The sequence below is a fragment of the Leopardus geoffroyi genome, chromosome A1, assembly GCF_018350155.1.
Source record: "Leopardus geoffroyi isolate Oge1 chromosome A1, O.geoffroyi_Oge1_pat1.0, whole genome shotgun sequence".
Classification (NCBI taxonomy): Eukaryota; Metazoa; Chordata; class Mammalia; order Carnivora; family Felidae; genus Leopardus; species Leopardus geoffroyi.
Window position 1 is genome coordinate 156,778,493 of NC_059326.1, and position 18,879 is coordinate 156,797,371.

Below are 18,879 nucleotides of genomic sequence, written 5' to 3' on the forward strand. Positions count from 1 at the left end.
TCATGTAATTAAAGCGATTTATTGAAAGTATGTAAGTTTATTATCACACTCATCGATAAACTAATTCTTCTACATTAAAACACACACACACACACACATACACACAATGTAGGGTAAAATCATTTCTGCTTATTGTCGGTCTGACAGGCAATTATTTCATTATTTTTTTCTACTTTTTGTCTGACCCCACAAAATTTATTCACAAAACACATATACATCTTCTCTTCTGAGCTCATGAAATTTTCTTGCTGAATAATTTAACCTTAGAATAAATTATCAATGATAAGCTTCTTCTAAAGAATAAAATATTGCAATAATTCAAAGCGTTACCATTTTTCTGCCAAAATGCATTTTGTCATGTAAGTATAACTCTTTGACCAGGATAATTATTCAGTTGCCCAAGTTTAGGGAGACACTGATCCCTTTCTTCTGAAAATAACATTTTTCTTTAACAGCTGAGTGTGAGGCAGGATTACAAATGTGCAAGATGGAAAGTATGCTTGTGGAAAACCGGAATGAGAGTTTTAAAAGATGTTATCATTCCCAGAAGAGGAGCTATGAAGAAATTCATAATTATTTCCTGGTTAGCATACCATTCAAATACAACATGTATCATTCTTGCTTGTCAGAGGCAAGTTTAGGTGTATTTATTTTCCTACTTGTTAGATGATAACACAATTACTCTAAATTATATGGAAGTCAGTCCTGAACAGCAATTATAATTCCCTGCCCTCAAGTTGGCTATTCAGTTATTTTCAATAGTACATACAATTCCACATTATAAAAGTGCCACAAATAATATAATTTCCATTGAAAGAATCAATTATTGACAAGATGATGAACATGATGAACCGATATTTAAGTAACAGGAAACCCCATGAGCTGATACACTTGCATACACGGGGGGCGGGGCGGGGGGATGTGCATATTTAAAACATAACTATGTCAATTTAGTTTTCCCTTTCCATGGTTACGTCACTTCTGAAAACAAAACAAAACAAAACAAACAAGAAAAGGAAGAAAAACTCCATACTAGAGAATGTCTAGCAACATTATCAGACTGTATTTAAGTCTTTGCCACAGAGTTCATAATTCTCAGATTTTATAATCACCGTTGGTACCCACACACAGACTGCACATAACAGTCCTGCTCCAGAGAAGCAGGAGACCTCATTCTCACAAGTCAAGATTCCAAAGAAAAAAATGACCTGCACATATGAAAAATTCACCTTTGACTTTGAGTGAAGTTGTATCAAAGGTAAAATACCTGTATTTGACTGTAAGGCAAATAAATTATATCCTTTTACAAAAAACAAAAGAGGAAAAAAAATCTTAGACACAGGGTCTTGAAGGAGAAGATTGAAATAATTAGAAAAGGGATACATTTCCACAAAACAGTAACATGATAATACATAAAGCTACATGGTACAGCCACTTATCCCTTAGTTTCTTGGGAAGCACAATTTGCTTGAACATCATTCTTCCTCCATTAATTCCTGAAGGAAGGAGCTGGGGAAGCAATTTCAGTGTGTGTGAAGGACCATGGATTGTGTGGTAAATGAAGTTACAAACTTTCCCTTGATTTTGAACTTAACACCTTGTTCTTATAACACTAATGTGGATGAATATGACAAATGTTTCAGGGGACAGTGATGATTGAATGAATTAACAGGTGTTCAGTATGTTCTCATAGAAAAAAAAAAGCAAATGAGTGAACTGATTTTCCTTTACTCAGCACTCAATATCCCCAATAAATTTTATAAAATGGAAAATCCCTTAGGCTAAAAACCCCAAAACCATATTACCATTCGAACTAAAAATAATCTGCCAACTACCCCAGTAAATGCAAAGCTAGACACAGGGAATTCTGTATCTTCAATGGCAAGCCAGAAAAATGGCAAGCCAGTCTGAATGTACAAATGAATTATTAATAATAAATTAGAATTTTCAGAATTTTAGAAGTAACAATAGTGTTGAATAGATGTTTATTAGTCTTTTTTATTTTTTTGTAGACCAAAGTAAAAGATGCAGATTTATATTTACTTAATTATTCAAATTAAATTTACATATAAATTAAATAAATTATTTAAAGAAGAATCTTTATATTTATTCTTTCTTTTATACTACAATAAATGCATCATTCTTGCTAACTAATACTAACTACTATATAATATCCTGCTCTAGCATTACACCTTAACTGCATCTGGAACAGGAAATATTGATATATATTAATGAATTACAACGTTTTTACCCAGCTGTGTCATAATGTAGACACAGAATAAGGAAAGCCAAATTACACAACTTTCAAAAAATATATGTTTTTATAGAATACTAATTTTGAAGTATAATTACAAAAAATATGTAATACCAACATGAACAGTGCAAATATTTCTTTAAGACTTTTTGAAACTTTATTTTGGTCAATAAAAAACACAGTGAATACTAAGTCAGAAATATTCAGCAACTTTCTTTAGTAAATGGTTTTCGCTTTATTAAAATGTAATGGTGATTTTTAATGTAGCCTTGACCTTTTTGTGAGCCAAGTTATCTTTCTGTCATGAATACTATAAGAATTGAGAAGAAACTGTACAGTAAGAAGTACTTGTTATAGCAAATTAATACATTACCATAAATACAAAAACATCTTGATGTAAATATTTTCTTAATTCACAGTAATAAAAATGACAAAATTAAAGACAAATTTAAGTAATAGCATGATTCAATCAGAATGAAAAAAAAAAAAAAAAAGATTGTCATGTTCCAGGGTCTAAAAAAATTACTCACACTTAAAAATGAGTGCTGACTTTTTAAATGGAAATTTGAACAAAGATCTTTAGAAATAAAATCCCTTTCTTTCAAGGAGTAATGTCAGTTTCATCTTGATATTTATTTGTGTCCAAGAATGGTACCACCACTCAACAAATACAGAGTTTAGTTTGTATCTTAGATACAAGTTATAAGAAGACCAAGGACTTTGTAAGTTACAGGAACCATAAACTCTTCTCACTCCCAGGAGTCATTTATTTCTCGAAGTGAGAAGAGGCAATGATGGAAAACTCTTCTCATTACAGGCTCCACAGATGTAGCCCTAGAGGAATTTTTGAGTTTAGAAAGCCTCACATTTAGTTTTCAGTGAACAAAGACAGTGAGTTCCATGGATCTTCCTTCTCTCTGGAGTGGTCCCTACCCTAACCCCATCATTTTATTCCTGATCGGGAGCAAAGACATTTTCTAGACCCTGTGGCACACACAACAGAAACCAGATGCTGAGAAGTGACCAGGCATTAGCAAGAGGATGATGTGGATGTGATTGATCAGTGTGATTTCTAGTTACTTAAAAAAAGCATCACGTGATTTACTTGAAGTTATGGGAAAAAAAGAACAAGGGTGATGAAATCCTGTAGTACAGTTTGAAGAGGTATGAGAGAGATTTGGAAATGCAGCTGATAGTTCTTCTCAACAAGAAAAGCTGAAAGATCACATGCTAAGCCATTACCTTACTTGATCTTTTCCAACTCTTCCTCATTAGCATTGTCTGTAAATGAAATAAAGCATTTTCATTATCTTATCACTCAAGTACAGAATAGGGCAGCCAATTGTTTTCTAGAGGAAGCTTAACATTTAAACAGCAGTTTCCAGCAACCAGTATACAAGACAAAATTGTTTTCATCACATACACACAGCTAGAAGAAGCACCTTTAACATTCAAGCAGTCTTTCTGGTGAGAGTTCATTTGCTTTATTCTTTTGTATAAAGAAATGAGACGGTATTTTTTAAATAGAATGGAAAATTTGAAATATCTTATTATTGGCTGGGAAAAAAAAATATTGCATCTCATGATTGGCAACGGTTCCTTTTGGTGCTGGAGGTTGAGGATGTACTGACTCGACCAGGTAACTTGTCTCTTCAAACATGTTCAAAAGCCTGTTGCTTTGGTGGCATCTTAGAATTGTCTCTGCTTCCAATTAATCTTTCAAATGTGAAAATGCTTTCAGATGTGAAAAATGCTACATAACATATCCTTTAAATTAGTTTTTTTTTTTTTGTCTGTGTGTGCCATAGTAAAAAGTATTTATGGCTACAAGTTTTATTTAAGGTTAATGGAAATTTGTAATGAGTGCCCAAGATCAGTGGTCTCTTAAATAAAGTAAGTCATAAAAATCCAAAGATATTTTATTTACTCCCCAGTTTTAAATTTTTCTCAGTGAACACTGTGGTATTAACTTCCTGATTAACCTCTTTGCCCTCTCTTAGCTTTATCATTATCTTTAATGCTTATGAAGTGGAGAATAGGGAATATTTGGAGAAAGAATATACCTTTTGAAGTGCTTGTCATATTTGTATATTAAAGAGGCACACTGGTACCTTTAACAACTGTATCTCCTTCAGCAGAATTCACTATAAAGCAGGACCATTTCAAAAACCACTCATAAATCACAAAAATACAAAAGAAAATTTTAATAAAAGATTAAGTCGTATAGAAGACAACCTTTGGCCTAAACCAAGAAAATAGAATTATGTGAAGGTTCTAGGACAGGAAAAGAGAAAAACATGAAATTGTCAAAGATAAGGATTCATTTTTCTTCTTTGTAGATAGTGCTTTTATAGGTTATATTTTCCCTATATATCCCCTGTGTTAAATATTGACCAAAATATGGAAGACTAGTGGATTTCCTAAGGTTACAATAATTCCCTATTTTATTTTGAATGGAGCCAGGAAACGGCAAAGCATTATTATCAAATACTATTATAGAAATATTTTATATGTTTTCTAAGTACTAACGTGCAATTTATTTTGAAGCAACCAAACCTACCATTGGGTTGTGGAGGTGTCCATACAGTGGCCATGTAATAAATGTTTGTTATTGATCTTAAGTGAGTTATTGTCATCATCATCATCATCATCATCATCATCACTCCCACCACCACCTCCACCACACCTTCTCCATCATCACTAAAAGGCAATTGGAAACCAAATACTTTTGTGGCATGCCATATTAACAAAACCTCCACCACTGGGAGTCAGACAATAAATCTTCAACTTTCTGAGAAAGCAGAGTTTCAGTGAACAGAGAATGATAATTCCTAGAGACAATGTTTTCAGTCAAATCAAGTGAGAATAATTAAGATAAATAAATAAATAAGCAAAATCTTGTAACTCATGGCCATTTATTATCATCATCTAGTTTCTAAGGATCTCCTAAAATTCCATTCTGTAAGAAATGGTATACTGCGAAAAAGGAGCTAAGAACAGGAGGAAGAGTTGAATCTCAAGGCAACACTACTCAGTATTACACAGATTTACTACTGCTGCTCGAAACCACATCCCTTGACTCAGAGCCACGGCATAAAATAAATCTTCATGATGTAAAGCAAACTATAGGGTCTGTATTTTTTCTGTCTCTCAAAATTGGCTTTACAAATAGACTGCAAGGTATCGTTTTTCAGACTGGGACACTGATACAAACAAAAAGTTAATGATTTCCCAAAGTATAAATATGCAATATTTGGCAGTTGTGGGAACAAATTCATTATTTTCCTGATTTGGTTTCTAGAATTCTATTATTAGATCCAGTGACCCCCAAAATGTGCCTAGATTTTTTAAATTATTAATTAATTCATCATAATAAGTGTACTCTTTAATCCCCATTCTTTATTTCATCCATCCCCTACCCACCTCCCCTCTGGTAACTATCAGTTTGTTCTCTACAGTTAAGAGTGTTTCTTGGTTTCTTTCTCTCTCTTTCTTTGCTCATTTGTGTTGTTTCTTAAATTTCCCATGTGAGTGAGGTCATGTGGTATTTACCTTTCTCTGACTGACTAATTTTGCTAAGCATTATACTCTGTAGCCCTAACTGTGTTGTTACAAATGGCAAGATTTCATTCTTTTTTATGGCTGAGTAATATTCCATTGTGCATATATATACACAACATCTTCTTTATCCATTCATCAATCAATGGACACTTGGGCTGCTTCCATAATTTGGCTATTGTAAATAAGGCTGCTATAAACAAGGGGTTCACGTATCCCTTTGAATTAGTGCTTTTGTATTTTTTGGGTAAATGTCCAGCAACATGATTACTGGATCATAGGGTAGTTCTATTTTTAACTTTTTCAGGAACCTCAAAACTGTCTTCCACAGTGGCTGCACTGCGTTCCCAACAGTGCAAGAGGCTTCCTTTTTCTGCATATCCTCACCAATGCTTGTTTCTTGTGTTTTTGATTTTAGCCATTCTTACAGGTGTGAGGTGATATCTCATTATAGTTTTGATATGTATTTCCCTGATGATGAGTGATGTTGAGCATCTTTCCATGTGTCTGTTGGCCATCTGTATGTCTTCTCTGGAGAAATGTCTGTTCATGTCTCCTGCTCATTTTTTAATTGGATTATTTCCTTTTTGGGTGTTGAGTTCTTTACATATTTTGGATACTAGCCCTTTATAGGATATGTCATTTTCAAATATCTTCTCTCATTCCATAGACTGTCTTTAGTTTTATTGTTTCCTTTGCTGTGCAGAAACTTTTTATTTTGATGTAGACCCAATGGTTTATTTTTGCTTTTATTTCCCTTGGCTTGGGAGACATATCTAGAAAAATGTTGCTACGGCGGACATCAGAGCCATTACAGCCTATGCCCTCTTCAAGGATTTTTATGGTTTCAGGTCTCATATTTAGATTTTAATCCATTTTGAGTTTATTTTAGTGTATGGTGAAATAAAATGGTCCCTGGATTTTAGAACGAAATTTCTGCTTCTTGAGCCAAGCCAACTGGATAAACAATGTGTTTAAGCATCCTACTCCTAAGTTTCTTTTTCTTTTTAGATATTTGGGTTAAGCTAGATTCAATAAAGCTGAAAACAGGGGAAAAGTTTTAAAAAAGTGAATTTAACAAACATACTATTAAACTATGAGACATGTTAGAGAAGAAAGATTGGGGAATGTTAAAGATAGGAGATAAAGCAAATTATAGAAAAATAAGATTTATTTTTTGCTCTATGATCTTAATTTAAGCTGAGAAACATATGAATTTTGTTTTTGAACGCATCATTATCTAATATTATTATAGGATTATCAAAATTCTTCATTAACAGCTCAACTTTCTTTGAAGCCAGTGAAAGAATTAAGTAACGTAAAAATATGGCCTGTGATAGAGCTGCAGAACTGATTATGTTTTTATGAGATTCTACAATCTGAATCCATTTTTTGCTTTTATTTTTTGTTGTAGTGATATTTTTCAGGCAATTACATGGTTACCACAGATATAAAAAAATAATCACAGAATAGCTAGACAATATAGTGTATATATCTTATAAAACATTACATTTTTTATAAGTGTTTTTAAAAAAATGTTAGCTATGAAAATAGTTCAGAAAAATTAGCAAAATAAACCATCATGAAAAAAAAAATTTAATTCGCCAAAGAGTCAATTCATATGTTTCTTATAATCTTCTATTTTTTAGCTTTAGCCAAGCAATTTGTAGGTCTAGGAGTGTGTAACACAAATTAACTCACTTTTATTTCACAAATTCTCCAATGAAGAAAGCTGTGGATTGAACTCTGCTAGAAAAAGAGCCAGAAAGAACTCAAACACACTATCAGACCAAAATACCATATACAGGACACACATGTATGCGCTACAGACTTTCGTAGGCTCAAAAACAAGACATGCATTCGAAACAGAAATGACAGTTGTATCATGCAATTCATCAGCATGCCCCTGCCCCCCACGAAGATTTTGGTTTCTCATACACACAATGCTGGAAACTTAAAAAAAAATGTATATAAATCTGTTCACATCTGATATTTTTTTAAAAGACTCAATGATGAACTCAATGGACAAGATTTTAATATAAGCAATTTTGAAATACTTTTGCTATTACTCATACTATACTCTTCAAATTGCTGTAATTAGACACCGCATGTTTTAGAGGCTTTAGTAGATTCAGTAGGCTGGTAGGATTTTCAACTCATTCTTCAGTTTTACTGATTTCCAGAACTGGCAATCCACACAAGGAGAAATCATCCCAACTGCATTATTCATGGAATGTAGTGTCAGTATTAACAGTGTATAAAAAACTTGCAAGATAACTGATTTAGAAACTTTGGCACTTTTTGATGCTAAGTACTCTGTATTTACACTTAATTTATTCCTACTTTTGATAGCATTTTCTTAACATTAATGTTCTACTTCCTATTTGATTGTTAGACATTATTTGTTAATGGCTCTTGAAAACTCCTGTCTTCCATTCTCTATTTTAACACATATAAAATATTTAGCAAAGTTTTATAAATATAGGCATAAGAATAAATATGGAATTCTTAGACTAAAATCTTAAATCCCAAAAGCTTAAAATAGATGATTTATGTGCTAATAATCAAAGAGAACAGAACTTTTAAAATTTTGCTGTGTGAGGATCAATGCAAAAATCATCCTCTATTCCTTCCCTATATATTATGCTAGATATTATATGGAACTGTGAGGCATTTAGTAACTGATTTCTGGTATGCTATATTTTGAGTTTGAATTTTTCTAAATAAGATTTGTTCCTGGATAATTTGTAAATTTCACAATAGCATTTTCACTTAAGCAATATAATATATATTTCAAGCATACAAAAATTCAAGTTGAAGATACATTGGATCCATGATTGTTTTTAATAAAAAACTTCAATTATATTCCAGGAAAATATATTGGGGTAATGCTAGACATGTGACAAAAAGAAAAATACAGTGACATGCTTCTAATGCATTGTTATTAATATCTTCATAGAGCAACACAGACTAATTTTAAGCAGATTATCATTAAGGTACTAATTTTAAGAATGCAAAAGGAAATTAAATAATTATTTAATACTGTTTGTGACAATCTCAGGGATTTAAATACTGAAGTAAGAAAAAAAATCTTAAAATACCTTTCCCTGGACCTTTGAAGTATCCCCTCAAATCCTCATAGAATTTCATCTGCAACTCATTGAACAGCCACTAGGTACAGAAAGCTGGACTAGGTTTTGAATGCAGTCGTCAAAAAAAAAGATCATCAGAAGCAATAATTTATATATACTTTTTTTTAAACCAGAAGTGATAGGATAGAGAATGGAGTTGATGGGAAGTAATTTAGGTAGGGCAAATGACAGTGAAGAAAGCCTGGACTCGAGAGAAGGTGAGATCTGCCAGAGTTTGTATAGCTGGGACAGAGGTTACCAGTGGCAGAACATATGGTGCTCATTGGAGAGCTTTAAAGTCCCTCATCAGGAGTTTCCATTTAATTAGAGAAATAAACACATGTCACCGAACACTTAGAAGAAGAATAAAGAAGACATTATAGAACCTGGCACAATGCTTATAGAGTCAATAAATGTTTTTTGATCCCTGCCCAGCCAACAAATGGTCCTTGTTCAGAGTTTCAAAATCTCATATTAGTGTTGCTGAACAGTTTTAGAGATCTTAATAAAATAACTATACAATTGTTATATAGACCAAAACAAGCAAGCAAACAGAAGCAAATTTATGTCTTTGTTAGAAATCTTCATCCTGTAAGCACATGCTTAGAAACCCTGATTCAAATCTAGGACATCAGACTAGCCAGGATACTGGGGATGCCACCAGAATTACCCTGGCTTCTCTGCAACCACCCTCATGCTCCCAGCTGTTAATCACACCCACAAGGAAGAGCAAGTGCAGTCAACCTGACACCTGGATAATGACACCCTTGTCTCCATTCCTCAGGCATGACCGAGGTCAGTGTGGTCACCAGCCAGAAGCTGGCTCTGATACAGGCTGCAACAGGTTGTGCCTTCCTGAGGCACTGAGCCCTAGCTAAGCTACTTGATTCTCAGGTGAAAGTCAATGTTAGTATGGGAGGGGAGAAGACATCATTTTTCACTGGCCACAGCAGAATGAATTCAGTGCTATTTGGAACTCTGAAGGCAAGGGCATGAAGTAAGGCAGTGCATGAACAATACTTGGCAGTAAAGGATTTCTTTCAAAAAGCTGGAGTAGCAAAAGGCAGGGATTTGAATCAAGAAAATGGCACAAAGATTTCAGGAAAGGCTCTTTGTGTTAAGGGTGAATGGGGCTGGAAAGGTACAATGAGGAAAATGGAAAAGGAAGAAAAGATGAATCATACCAGATTTTTGACGAGCAACTGCTTCATGTAACCCACCTGTTCTCTTCCCATTCATGTGTGATAAATCATTGATGATCAATAATCAGGCACTGTAATACCTTTAAATGATATTTGTCTAAATGGACATTGAACTGAAATAATAAATTTGAGCAGCTATGGAGACTGGAAGATTTTTACAAGAAATGTTAAAGAAAACATTTTGCCTGTGCTGACACTCATTTCTGTGCAGTTTAGAGCAATTCAGCAGCTTCACCATAAGGTCTCTTGGTACTAGCTTGATCTCTCAAACCGTCAGTTTGATGTTAGAGCACTTAATAAATATTCCTTTTATGCAAAAATTCAGCAGACACTCCATCATCAAATCACCCAAATAACTAAACCAGCCACCATATCATTTTAACTTCCAATAATATTGCCAGTAGAATAATTTGGGATATATATGACCTCAGGCACTTAGGTATTTTCATTTATAAAGTGCTGTTCCTCATTAAAATAACAAAGAACCCCAAACAAGAATATTCTATCACTAAATTTTGTTGATTTTATCTCTCACCAGTAAACTTGCTGATTTCTTTCCATCTCTATCTCTGATAATGCTAATCCAAACCTCCATCATCTTCCCCCAGGATTTATGACATAATTAGTCCTATTTGGTCTCCAAGTGTCCATTCTCATTCTTCCATCTGTTTTCCACAATGCAGCCACACAGCTATTTTCAAAAAGCAAATATGATTATGCCACTTCCTATTCATAGACTCTTGGAGAATCACCACCAACCTTAACATGGCCAACAGTCCTTACATGGTCTAGGCATCTCCTGTCCGCTGTCGTCATGTACCATGATCTCCCACACTCTCCTCTGCATACATCTTTTCTGAGCTCCAGTACTTTTTCAATTACTGGAGTGCAGCATAGGGCCTTTGCATGTGCTGTTTCCTCTGCTTGAAATATCTTCTCTCTTCCTGGTTTTTGCTTTATTAACTCCTATTCACACTTCAGACCTCAGGTCTCATTTGGCTTCCTTAGAGAATTCTTGCTACCTTAACTAGAACAAATTCTACTACATTCCCTCTTAACAACAACATGCACCTCTCTTTCATGGCACTCAATACAGTTGTCATTTTAAATTTCCTTCACTAATGATTTGATCCCTGAGTTCTCCACTGGATATAAGTTCTATAGTATCCTATGGGTTTAGCATAGGACCTGGCTTATAGTAGGTTTGGTCAGTACTAGCATTATTTGAATAAAGCAATAAATAAACACTTATAATTTATTCCTGTGTATGGATTAGCCAGCTAGGATATACTCCTTGGCTTCCACTAGGTGAAATAAGGTATTCTGAATTGGCGATTTCTACAATGATGGGTTTCTATTTCTAAATATTCTCTGTTAAAAAAGTCCTCACCTACCCTTCCTTTTGCACACATGGGCCTGTGCATATGCACACTTACACACTTTTTTTTTTTTTTTTTTTACTGTGTTAACTTCTCACAGTAGGTATCTGGTAGTCCTTGTTAGAAAGAGAAATGTACTTCTCACTGAATTAAGTATGGATACTTAAATCATACTTAGCAAACACAGCGTATGAAAATGTGTGCTCACTGTTTAATTTTTTAAAAGGGTAGAGCAAAATACTTGTTGAAAAGGGTGAGTTTTCCAATGAGTTTAAAACACTTCCAAATTTGAAGTTGGGATTCACTATTTTAATCTATAGTCTCCTGAAAAAATGTCAAGAATACCTTTCCAGCAGACAACATAAACCAACTTTAATCATGCATTATTTGAAGACAGCAATACATACATTGCTAAAGGAGGGTATGTGAACTTGCCCAAATAGTTATGTCTACTCCTAAAATGTGTTATAATCAAAACTTGTGAGAGCAGCTCCCGGTACATGAAAGCACATTGAGTCTAATGAGGACTCTCCAGTAAACTGTGGCAGAAAGTGCATTGGCCAGCATACTGATGCAGGTCACACCTGATATTTTTTAATGTCACTTCAACATGCTGGAGTAATTGGCTCCTCTGTCTCCCTTGTAAGTTTCTCACTGCAGCATGGTGTGCAAGGAAGTACAGACAGCCAGTGCTGGAAAATGGGTAACAGCTATATGGAAACCCATCAAGAAGATGAACAGTATTCACTTATCATTCAGCAAACAAATACCAGAAAGCAGAAACTCTATTATAATTTCACCTCATTTTCTTTGTGATGGTACGCATGACAATACAGTCAAAACATCAGGGTCTGGATACCTCGGTACGGAATTCCAAATACTCAGTTCAGTAGCAAATGTATTCCCTGAATGAATACTACCATTTGTCTACAATATAACATGTCTGAAATTGGGAAATGAAATTATAATAAAAGATGCAAATGTGTCCCTTATTTACCACAAGACGTTCTGATCTGGAGCACAGAACAGGAAATTTGAATTCAAAAGATATAATACACAGGGACTAGCGATACCCAGGATACTTACAGAAACAAAGAACAGGCCAGATTTTCATATGCTGCTTCTTTTTATTATCACCTCTGGATTCAAAGAAGGCTCATGACATTCCACCAAGTGATAACAAGAAAGCACTGTTCCTAGGCTGTGGGGGAACTTACCACATCCCTGTGTTCTCCTTCTTTAGGGGTAAGGATGACGGACAGCAAAATGATTCCAAGGTAGTGGTCAGGATAATGAGGATCTTTCAGTGTTAGGGTCACATCTGTGGGCCTATGACATACAATATTAAGATTGTACACCATCATTAAATATATAAGCCAAAAATATATTTTATATTGACAATTTATTATTTTTAAGAAGAAAATAAATTTTGTTTTCTTTTACGCTCCTGGTCCAATTTCTGTTGTTATTAAAATATCATTAATGCACTCTTATCCAACAAATTGTGGACCAACTGGGCGTACTTGGATTCACTGTGTAAGTCTCAGTCCTTTCTGTGGTTCTAGAAAGCTAAGAAACTATAAAAGTATAGAGAAATGTACAAGTACCTTCTTTATAATCTCTAAACACACAGAAAGCCAGATATTTTCTATAAATTTGAGTCCAACAAGTAAATGAGGGTCATTTACAGACCACTACATGATTTAGAATAAAGAGATGAGTGGTAAAAGAGGAAAAGATAATACATAATTTGCCTTATGTGCATCATAGATATATTTCTTTATTGTGTAATTATTTTTAACAGAGTCCATTGTTTAAAATAATGCTACTATATATTTTTGGCTGTTTAAACCTATGCCTAAACAATTTTTAGATTCAGAAACACAAGGAAACCACTACTTGGTCAAGTTGGTGAATACTTAGAAGGCTTTAGAATTAAGTATGTCTGAAGAAGAGATTATGAATTACTCAGTATTACCCAAAATAATTTTAGAAAATAATGCCAACCACACATTGAACTGACAATGTGTAGGTAATATCTTATTTCCATATCTCAATTAAACATATATTTCAATTTTAACAAATGCATGTTAAGCATTACAGTGTATATGCATATACTATATATATACATATATGTTTGATATATAATTTGATTTGGCTCATTTTGTTGAACAAATAGGAGTTCATGCCCCTCCACCCCCAATAAACCTAAGGGACTGTGGAATATTTGACACAAAACCTGAATCTTTAAATGTTGGCAAATTAGGAACGTTCCCTTACTTGACTTATTCATTTCATTCACGAAACATATATTAAACACATATGAAATACCACACACTATGCTAAATCTTGGGTAAAAACCAGAGGTTAAGATCAGTGATAATATCATTATCTTTAGAGAGCTTAATAATTAGTAAATGCTACAGTTGGAATCTAGTACTGGGGAGAGGGCTTGGTGGGGAAAGCTGGTCCAAATAAGAATTTTCAACCCTGGCTGCATATAAGAATCCACTGGGAAGCTTTAAAAAAGTATATATTCCTGAATTCTACCCACGATGACCCTGGTTCTATAGATCAAGGTTGGGTCTGGAAATTTATATTGTTTATGAAGCTCTCTAAGTGATTCTCCCATACAACCAGGATTGAGAACCAAAGATACTTTAAAAAAAAGTTTTTTTTTTTTTTAACATTTATTTATTATTGAGAGACAGAGAGACAGACAGTGAGCAGGGGAGGAGTAGAGAGAGGGGAGACACAGAATCTGAAGCAGGCTCCAGGCTCTGAGCTGTTAGCACATAGCCCGACTTGGGTCCCAAACTCACTGTGAGGTCATGACCTGAGCTCAAGTCAGTCGCCTAACCAACTGAACCACCCAGGCTCTCGAACCAAAGATACATTTTAAGGCTAAGGTATTATAATAGTAGGAAACTTTTACATGATGCTTAAAGTCAAGGAATAATGTTATGAAAAAGATGAACTGTTTTCCAATGCCAGAGGCTTTTTTGTTTCTTTGTTTGTTTTTAAGTAGGCTTCATGCCCAGCATGGAGTTCAACACGGGGCTTAAACTCACAACCCTGAGATCACGAGTCAAATACTTAACTGGCTGAGCCACCCAGGTGCTCCCCAGTGTCAGAGGTTTTAACTGAAACATGAAAAATTAGTCAGATTGATAATATACATGTTATAACAGTCGTGATACAAATGGCTCCAATATCAATTTAGTTACAACTAATCACCGTGGTTTGACAGCAACAACTTGTTCCTTTCATTTTAACAAATTCATGTTAAGCATTATAGAATGTATGTAAATACTATACATAGATACATGTTTTTATATGGAGTTACAATTTGATTTGGTTCATTTTCCTATAATGAGTACATATAAAATTGAAAGAAAACTTATTATATTTTTATAATGATTACATGATAAAGATTTAAGAACATTTGCAATTGCTTGATGATGATGATGATTTTCTCTCAAAGTAAAACTTTAATGCATTACAGAATAGCATAAGTATTTATATGGCTAGTATTATTATCAATTTATCTACACCTAGGGACTATTGATTTATACACAGAATGTAATGGCATACACCATCATGTGGTTTTAAAAAGTAGTAATTTGGTGTTTACATAGTTTTGGGAGGAAGGAATGATTAAATACATAAAATAAGTAAAGTGGCAAAATAAACACCAAATGCTTGGATAAATGTCTTTTTATTTTCTTAATCATCCCACATTTTTCCATTTAAGGTTATTTTTCATCAATGATTTATCTTTAATAGGGAAAAAGAGAGATTTATGCTCTGTGATTAAATACAGCGGTTTGCATATCCTTTAGCAGAAATCTATACAGAAAATAGTTGTGGCCTTTATAGAACACCACAGCCCATTGAGCTGGAGCTCAGTCTTCATGGTAATGGATGACATAAAACACTATCTTGGATGGGGCGCCTGGGGAGCTTCGTTAAGTATCTGCCTCTTGATTTCCACTCAGATCATGATGTCAGTTTGTAAGATAGAGTCCCTGTCACAGGCTCTGTGTTGACAGCATGGAGCCTGCTTAGGATTCTCTCTCCCTACCTCTCTCTGCCCCTCCCCCACTCACTCTTGCGTGTGGGCTCTCTCTCTCAAAATAAATAAATAAACTTAAAAACAACAACAACAACAACACTATGTAGAAACCTTCCTTCCACTGTGGTGAGTGGGAGGCCAGCAATCACCCACATTCTATCATTAGGTCAGCCTGCACTAAGCTCTTGACTGGAATAGAGGACGTGCAGGAAGTCCAGAAAAGTCTGCTCTTTGGTCCAGTCCATGGCAAAAATGGCTTTTGGAAGACCAACAAGCTGCCAGTGTGCTCAAGCTTAGCTGACTATGATACATATGGGGGTTCTACTATTTCTGTTTAATTTGCATTTAAAATATAAAGTAGCGATCTGGCCCATTTCTCTGCTCCCCTGTTTTCCACTGCTCCTGCCACATCACGTACATAATCACATAAAACACCTTAAAACCATCAAAGAAGATCTCACAGCTTCCTTTGCAACCTATCCCAGTACTGCTTGACCCTTTTAAAACATATTTTTTTCCTTCTGTAGTATTAATCAATTCTTAGCTTCCAGTTGAAGTGCATTTTAAAAAAATATAAGCCCATAATTAGGTGCCAGGTCTGACTAATACTAGTAATAATTCTATAGCTTTACAACTAGTCAAGCAATGATAAACTAATGTGACTGAGGAAATACAACTAATCTTTCTTCATGTTTGAGGCACTCCTTGGTAACCTAGGATCACCAGTGATCGCAAAATTAGACTGTCTTTGGGCTCAGGTGATAAGAGAGTATCTGTTTTTGAGACAAAGCACATGTTTTATTTCCTGTATGGTAGCCTGATTCTTAAACTAGTCATTTCTATTTACATGCATAATCTACTTTATGTCCCCTACAACCATATCAGCAACATGGAAGTAAGGAATTTGTCTTTTATCTCTAGATTGCTAGTGCTTAGTACAGTGCTGGGGGACGGATCAAGTGTCCTAGACTTTTTCTTCCAAATAACTGTTGTTGATTAAGACAATCAAGGAAGATGCTATTATTTCCACTGGGTAGATAAAAAAGATGTACTTGAAAAAGGCTGGCTAGCATGACAGCTCACAACAATAAATGAGAGAACAGTGTCTAGAACCCAGATCGGCTGTCACTCTATTTATACAGGCCCAGCTTCACAACAAGAGGCAGTGATATAACAGTGGCTCAAAAGTTACCTGTTTAACTCCAGTTGTGTGAGATCCAGAAAGGCTGAGCCCATAAAGTCATCCTGTAGTCCAAAATCATAGTCAAATACCTGAGAAGCCAAAGAGACAAAGCATTATTAGAAATAATTACAATATAGCTTTAAATGAAAATACCTTGACTATAAAATATTGGTTGTCTATGTCATCAAAAACAGTGAAATTTCCTAATATTTTTACAAATTTCTTTGTTTGAGGGGCACCTTGGTGGCTCAGTTGATTAAGCATCTGACTCGATTTCAGTTCAGGCCGCAATCTTATGGTTTTGTGAGTTTGAGCTCCACATTAGGCTTTGCACTGACTCTATAGAACTTGCTCTGGATTCCCTTTCTCTCGCTCTCACTCTCTCTCTCTCTCTACCCCTACCCAGCTAGTGCTCAGTCTCTCTCAAAATAAATAAATAAACTTCAAAAAAATTTTCTTTGTTTGAAATGTTAGGGTCTCACAAAATATTCAAAGGAAATTGCATTTTTTTACTTAAAATTGTTATTTATATCAAATAGAACTTTAAGGAAGATGAATAACAAAATCAAGTAAAATATAGTAAATCATCAAAAATCTGAGGAACCCAGGCTTAGAATATTTTCCCCATATTATAGAAGGGATATTAGCGTTACTGGAAGGAAAAATAAGTGAGTATGAAATTCAACAAATAGGTCTTCCATAGTGGGCTCTTGGTGATGAGTACATGATTCTAATTCCTTCATGTTTTTCAGGTCACTGAAGGTAAATTCTGTGATATTATAGGACAATGTCTTTTGAAATATACAAATAAGTTAAAATTGAAGTGTTGTTACTAAAAAATTTTGTAAAGTCATATTAAGGTTAAGTCAAATTTAGTTTTTATCATCACAAGGAAGACTAGGAAATAATATTAATGTAACTACCAACAACAATCAGAAAGGAAAAGAGAATGTGTTTCTATTTATTTATCCAGTATCTTCTTTGTGCCTTTTATGGTTCTTATTCATACTATGATAAATAAAAAAGTATTGTCCCTGATCTCTTGGACCCTGCATTTAAGAGCTGAGACAGTGTATACAAACCCAAATAGATAAATACACTTCAGTGATGAGCACTGTGGACACAAAAGTCTAAGGGGGTGTGTTGGAAGCTGCTATTTTAGATAGGGAGTCCAGGAAGGCCTCGTGCAGGAAGTGTGTCATGTAGAGACCAGAATGATGAGAAGGATTATGCCGGTTTGGGAAGATCATTCCCAGGCAGAAGAAACAGCAAATGACCAACACATGCAAGGGTCATCAAGAAGTCAGTGTGGTTGAAGCAGAGAGAGAAATATGGAGAGTGGAAAGAAGAAGGCTGAAGAGACAGCTCAGAGCTAGATCAATTAGGGCCATTTCTGAAAGACTCCAAGAAAATGGGAGTTGGCTAACTTCCATCCATTCATTAGTTTTGCTACTCATTCTTTCCTCAGTCAATATTGATTAAGTATTTATTATGTACCAGACAATATGCTAGGCATAAACAGGGGTGAGCAAAGCTGACATCATCATTGCTTACAGTTTAGTAAAGGAGACAGATGTTAAACAAGGAAGTGCACAGGTGATATGTAATTCCAAATGTTGATAAGTATTGTAAAGAAAAGAACAGCGTTTGAAAAAAAATAATAGAGATCAGGGAAAGCTTTTAAGATGGAAGAAAGATGCTAGTAGATGAAGTTTGGAGCTGTGCTTCTGGATCTTTTCAAACAGAAAATCTTTGTATTGCACATTGCAGTAAATGAGCATGGACAAGTAAGCCAGCTCTTGAAAAGATCAACCAAACCATGGATCTCTCCGGGATGTGAGAATCCATTAGGCTGAGAGAATTTAGCACAACTGGGCTCAGTAGTTAGAAAACTTGAAGCAGAGGGAACAATATGTACAGCAGCCTGCATCCTTGGTTTTTCTCCAGTATTAATAGCCTTTGATTTAAAAAAACTTAATATGTAAAAAAATTGATATATAAATAAAAAGATAAATACTTTGCATTACAAAAGGACTCTTAAGTTTGAAGTCATAAGGGGATTTACTTAAGTGATAAGTTCCCCTAATGCCTTCTAAA

At 34.6% G+C, this 18,879-nt stretch overlaps 1 protein-coding gene across 17 annotated transcripts in view; it reads right to left on the minus strand.

Moving 5' to 3' along the window:
- MCTP1 (multiple C2 and transmembrane domain containing 1) overlaps window positions 1-18,879 on the minus strand; it is a 534,160-nt gene that overhangs the window by 215,852 nt on the left and 299,429 nt on the right. For 8 of the 17 annotated variants that reach the window (XM_045498303.1, XM_045498341.1, XM_045498331.1 and 5 more), the window contains exons 4-7: window positions 16,792-16,871; window positions 12,742-12,853; window positions 7,514-7,561; window positions 3,497-3,535 (exon numbers count right to left, since the gene is read on the minus strand). In XM_045498303.1, the coding sequence (XP_045354259.1) occupies window positions 3,497-3,535; window positions 7,514-7,561; window positions 12,742-12,853; window positions 16,792-16,871 (279 nt within the window). The remainder of the gene's footprint in view (window positions 1-3,496; window positions 3,536-7,513; window positions 7,562-12,741; window positions 12,854-16,791; window positions 16,872-18,879) is intronic. The other 9 variants (XM_045498313.1, XM_045498352.1, XM_045498363.1 and 6 more) reach the window with 2 other exon arrangements.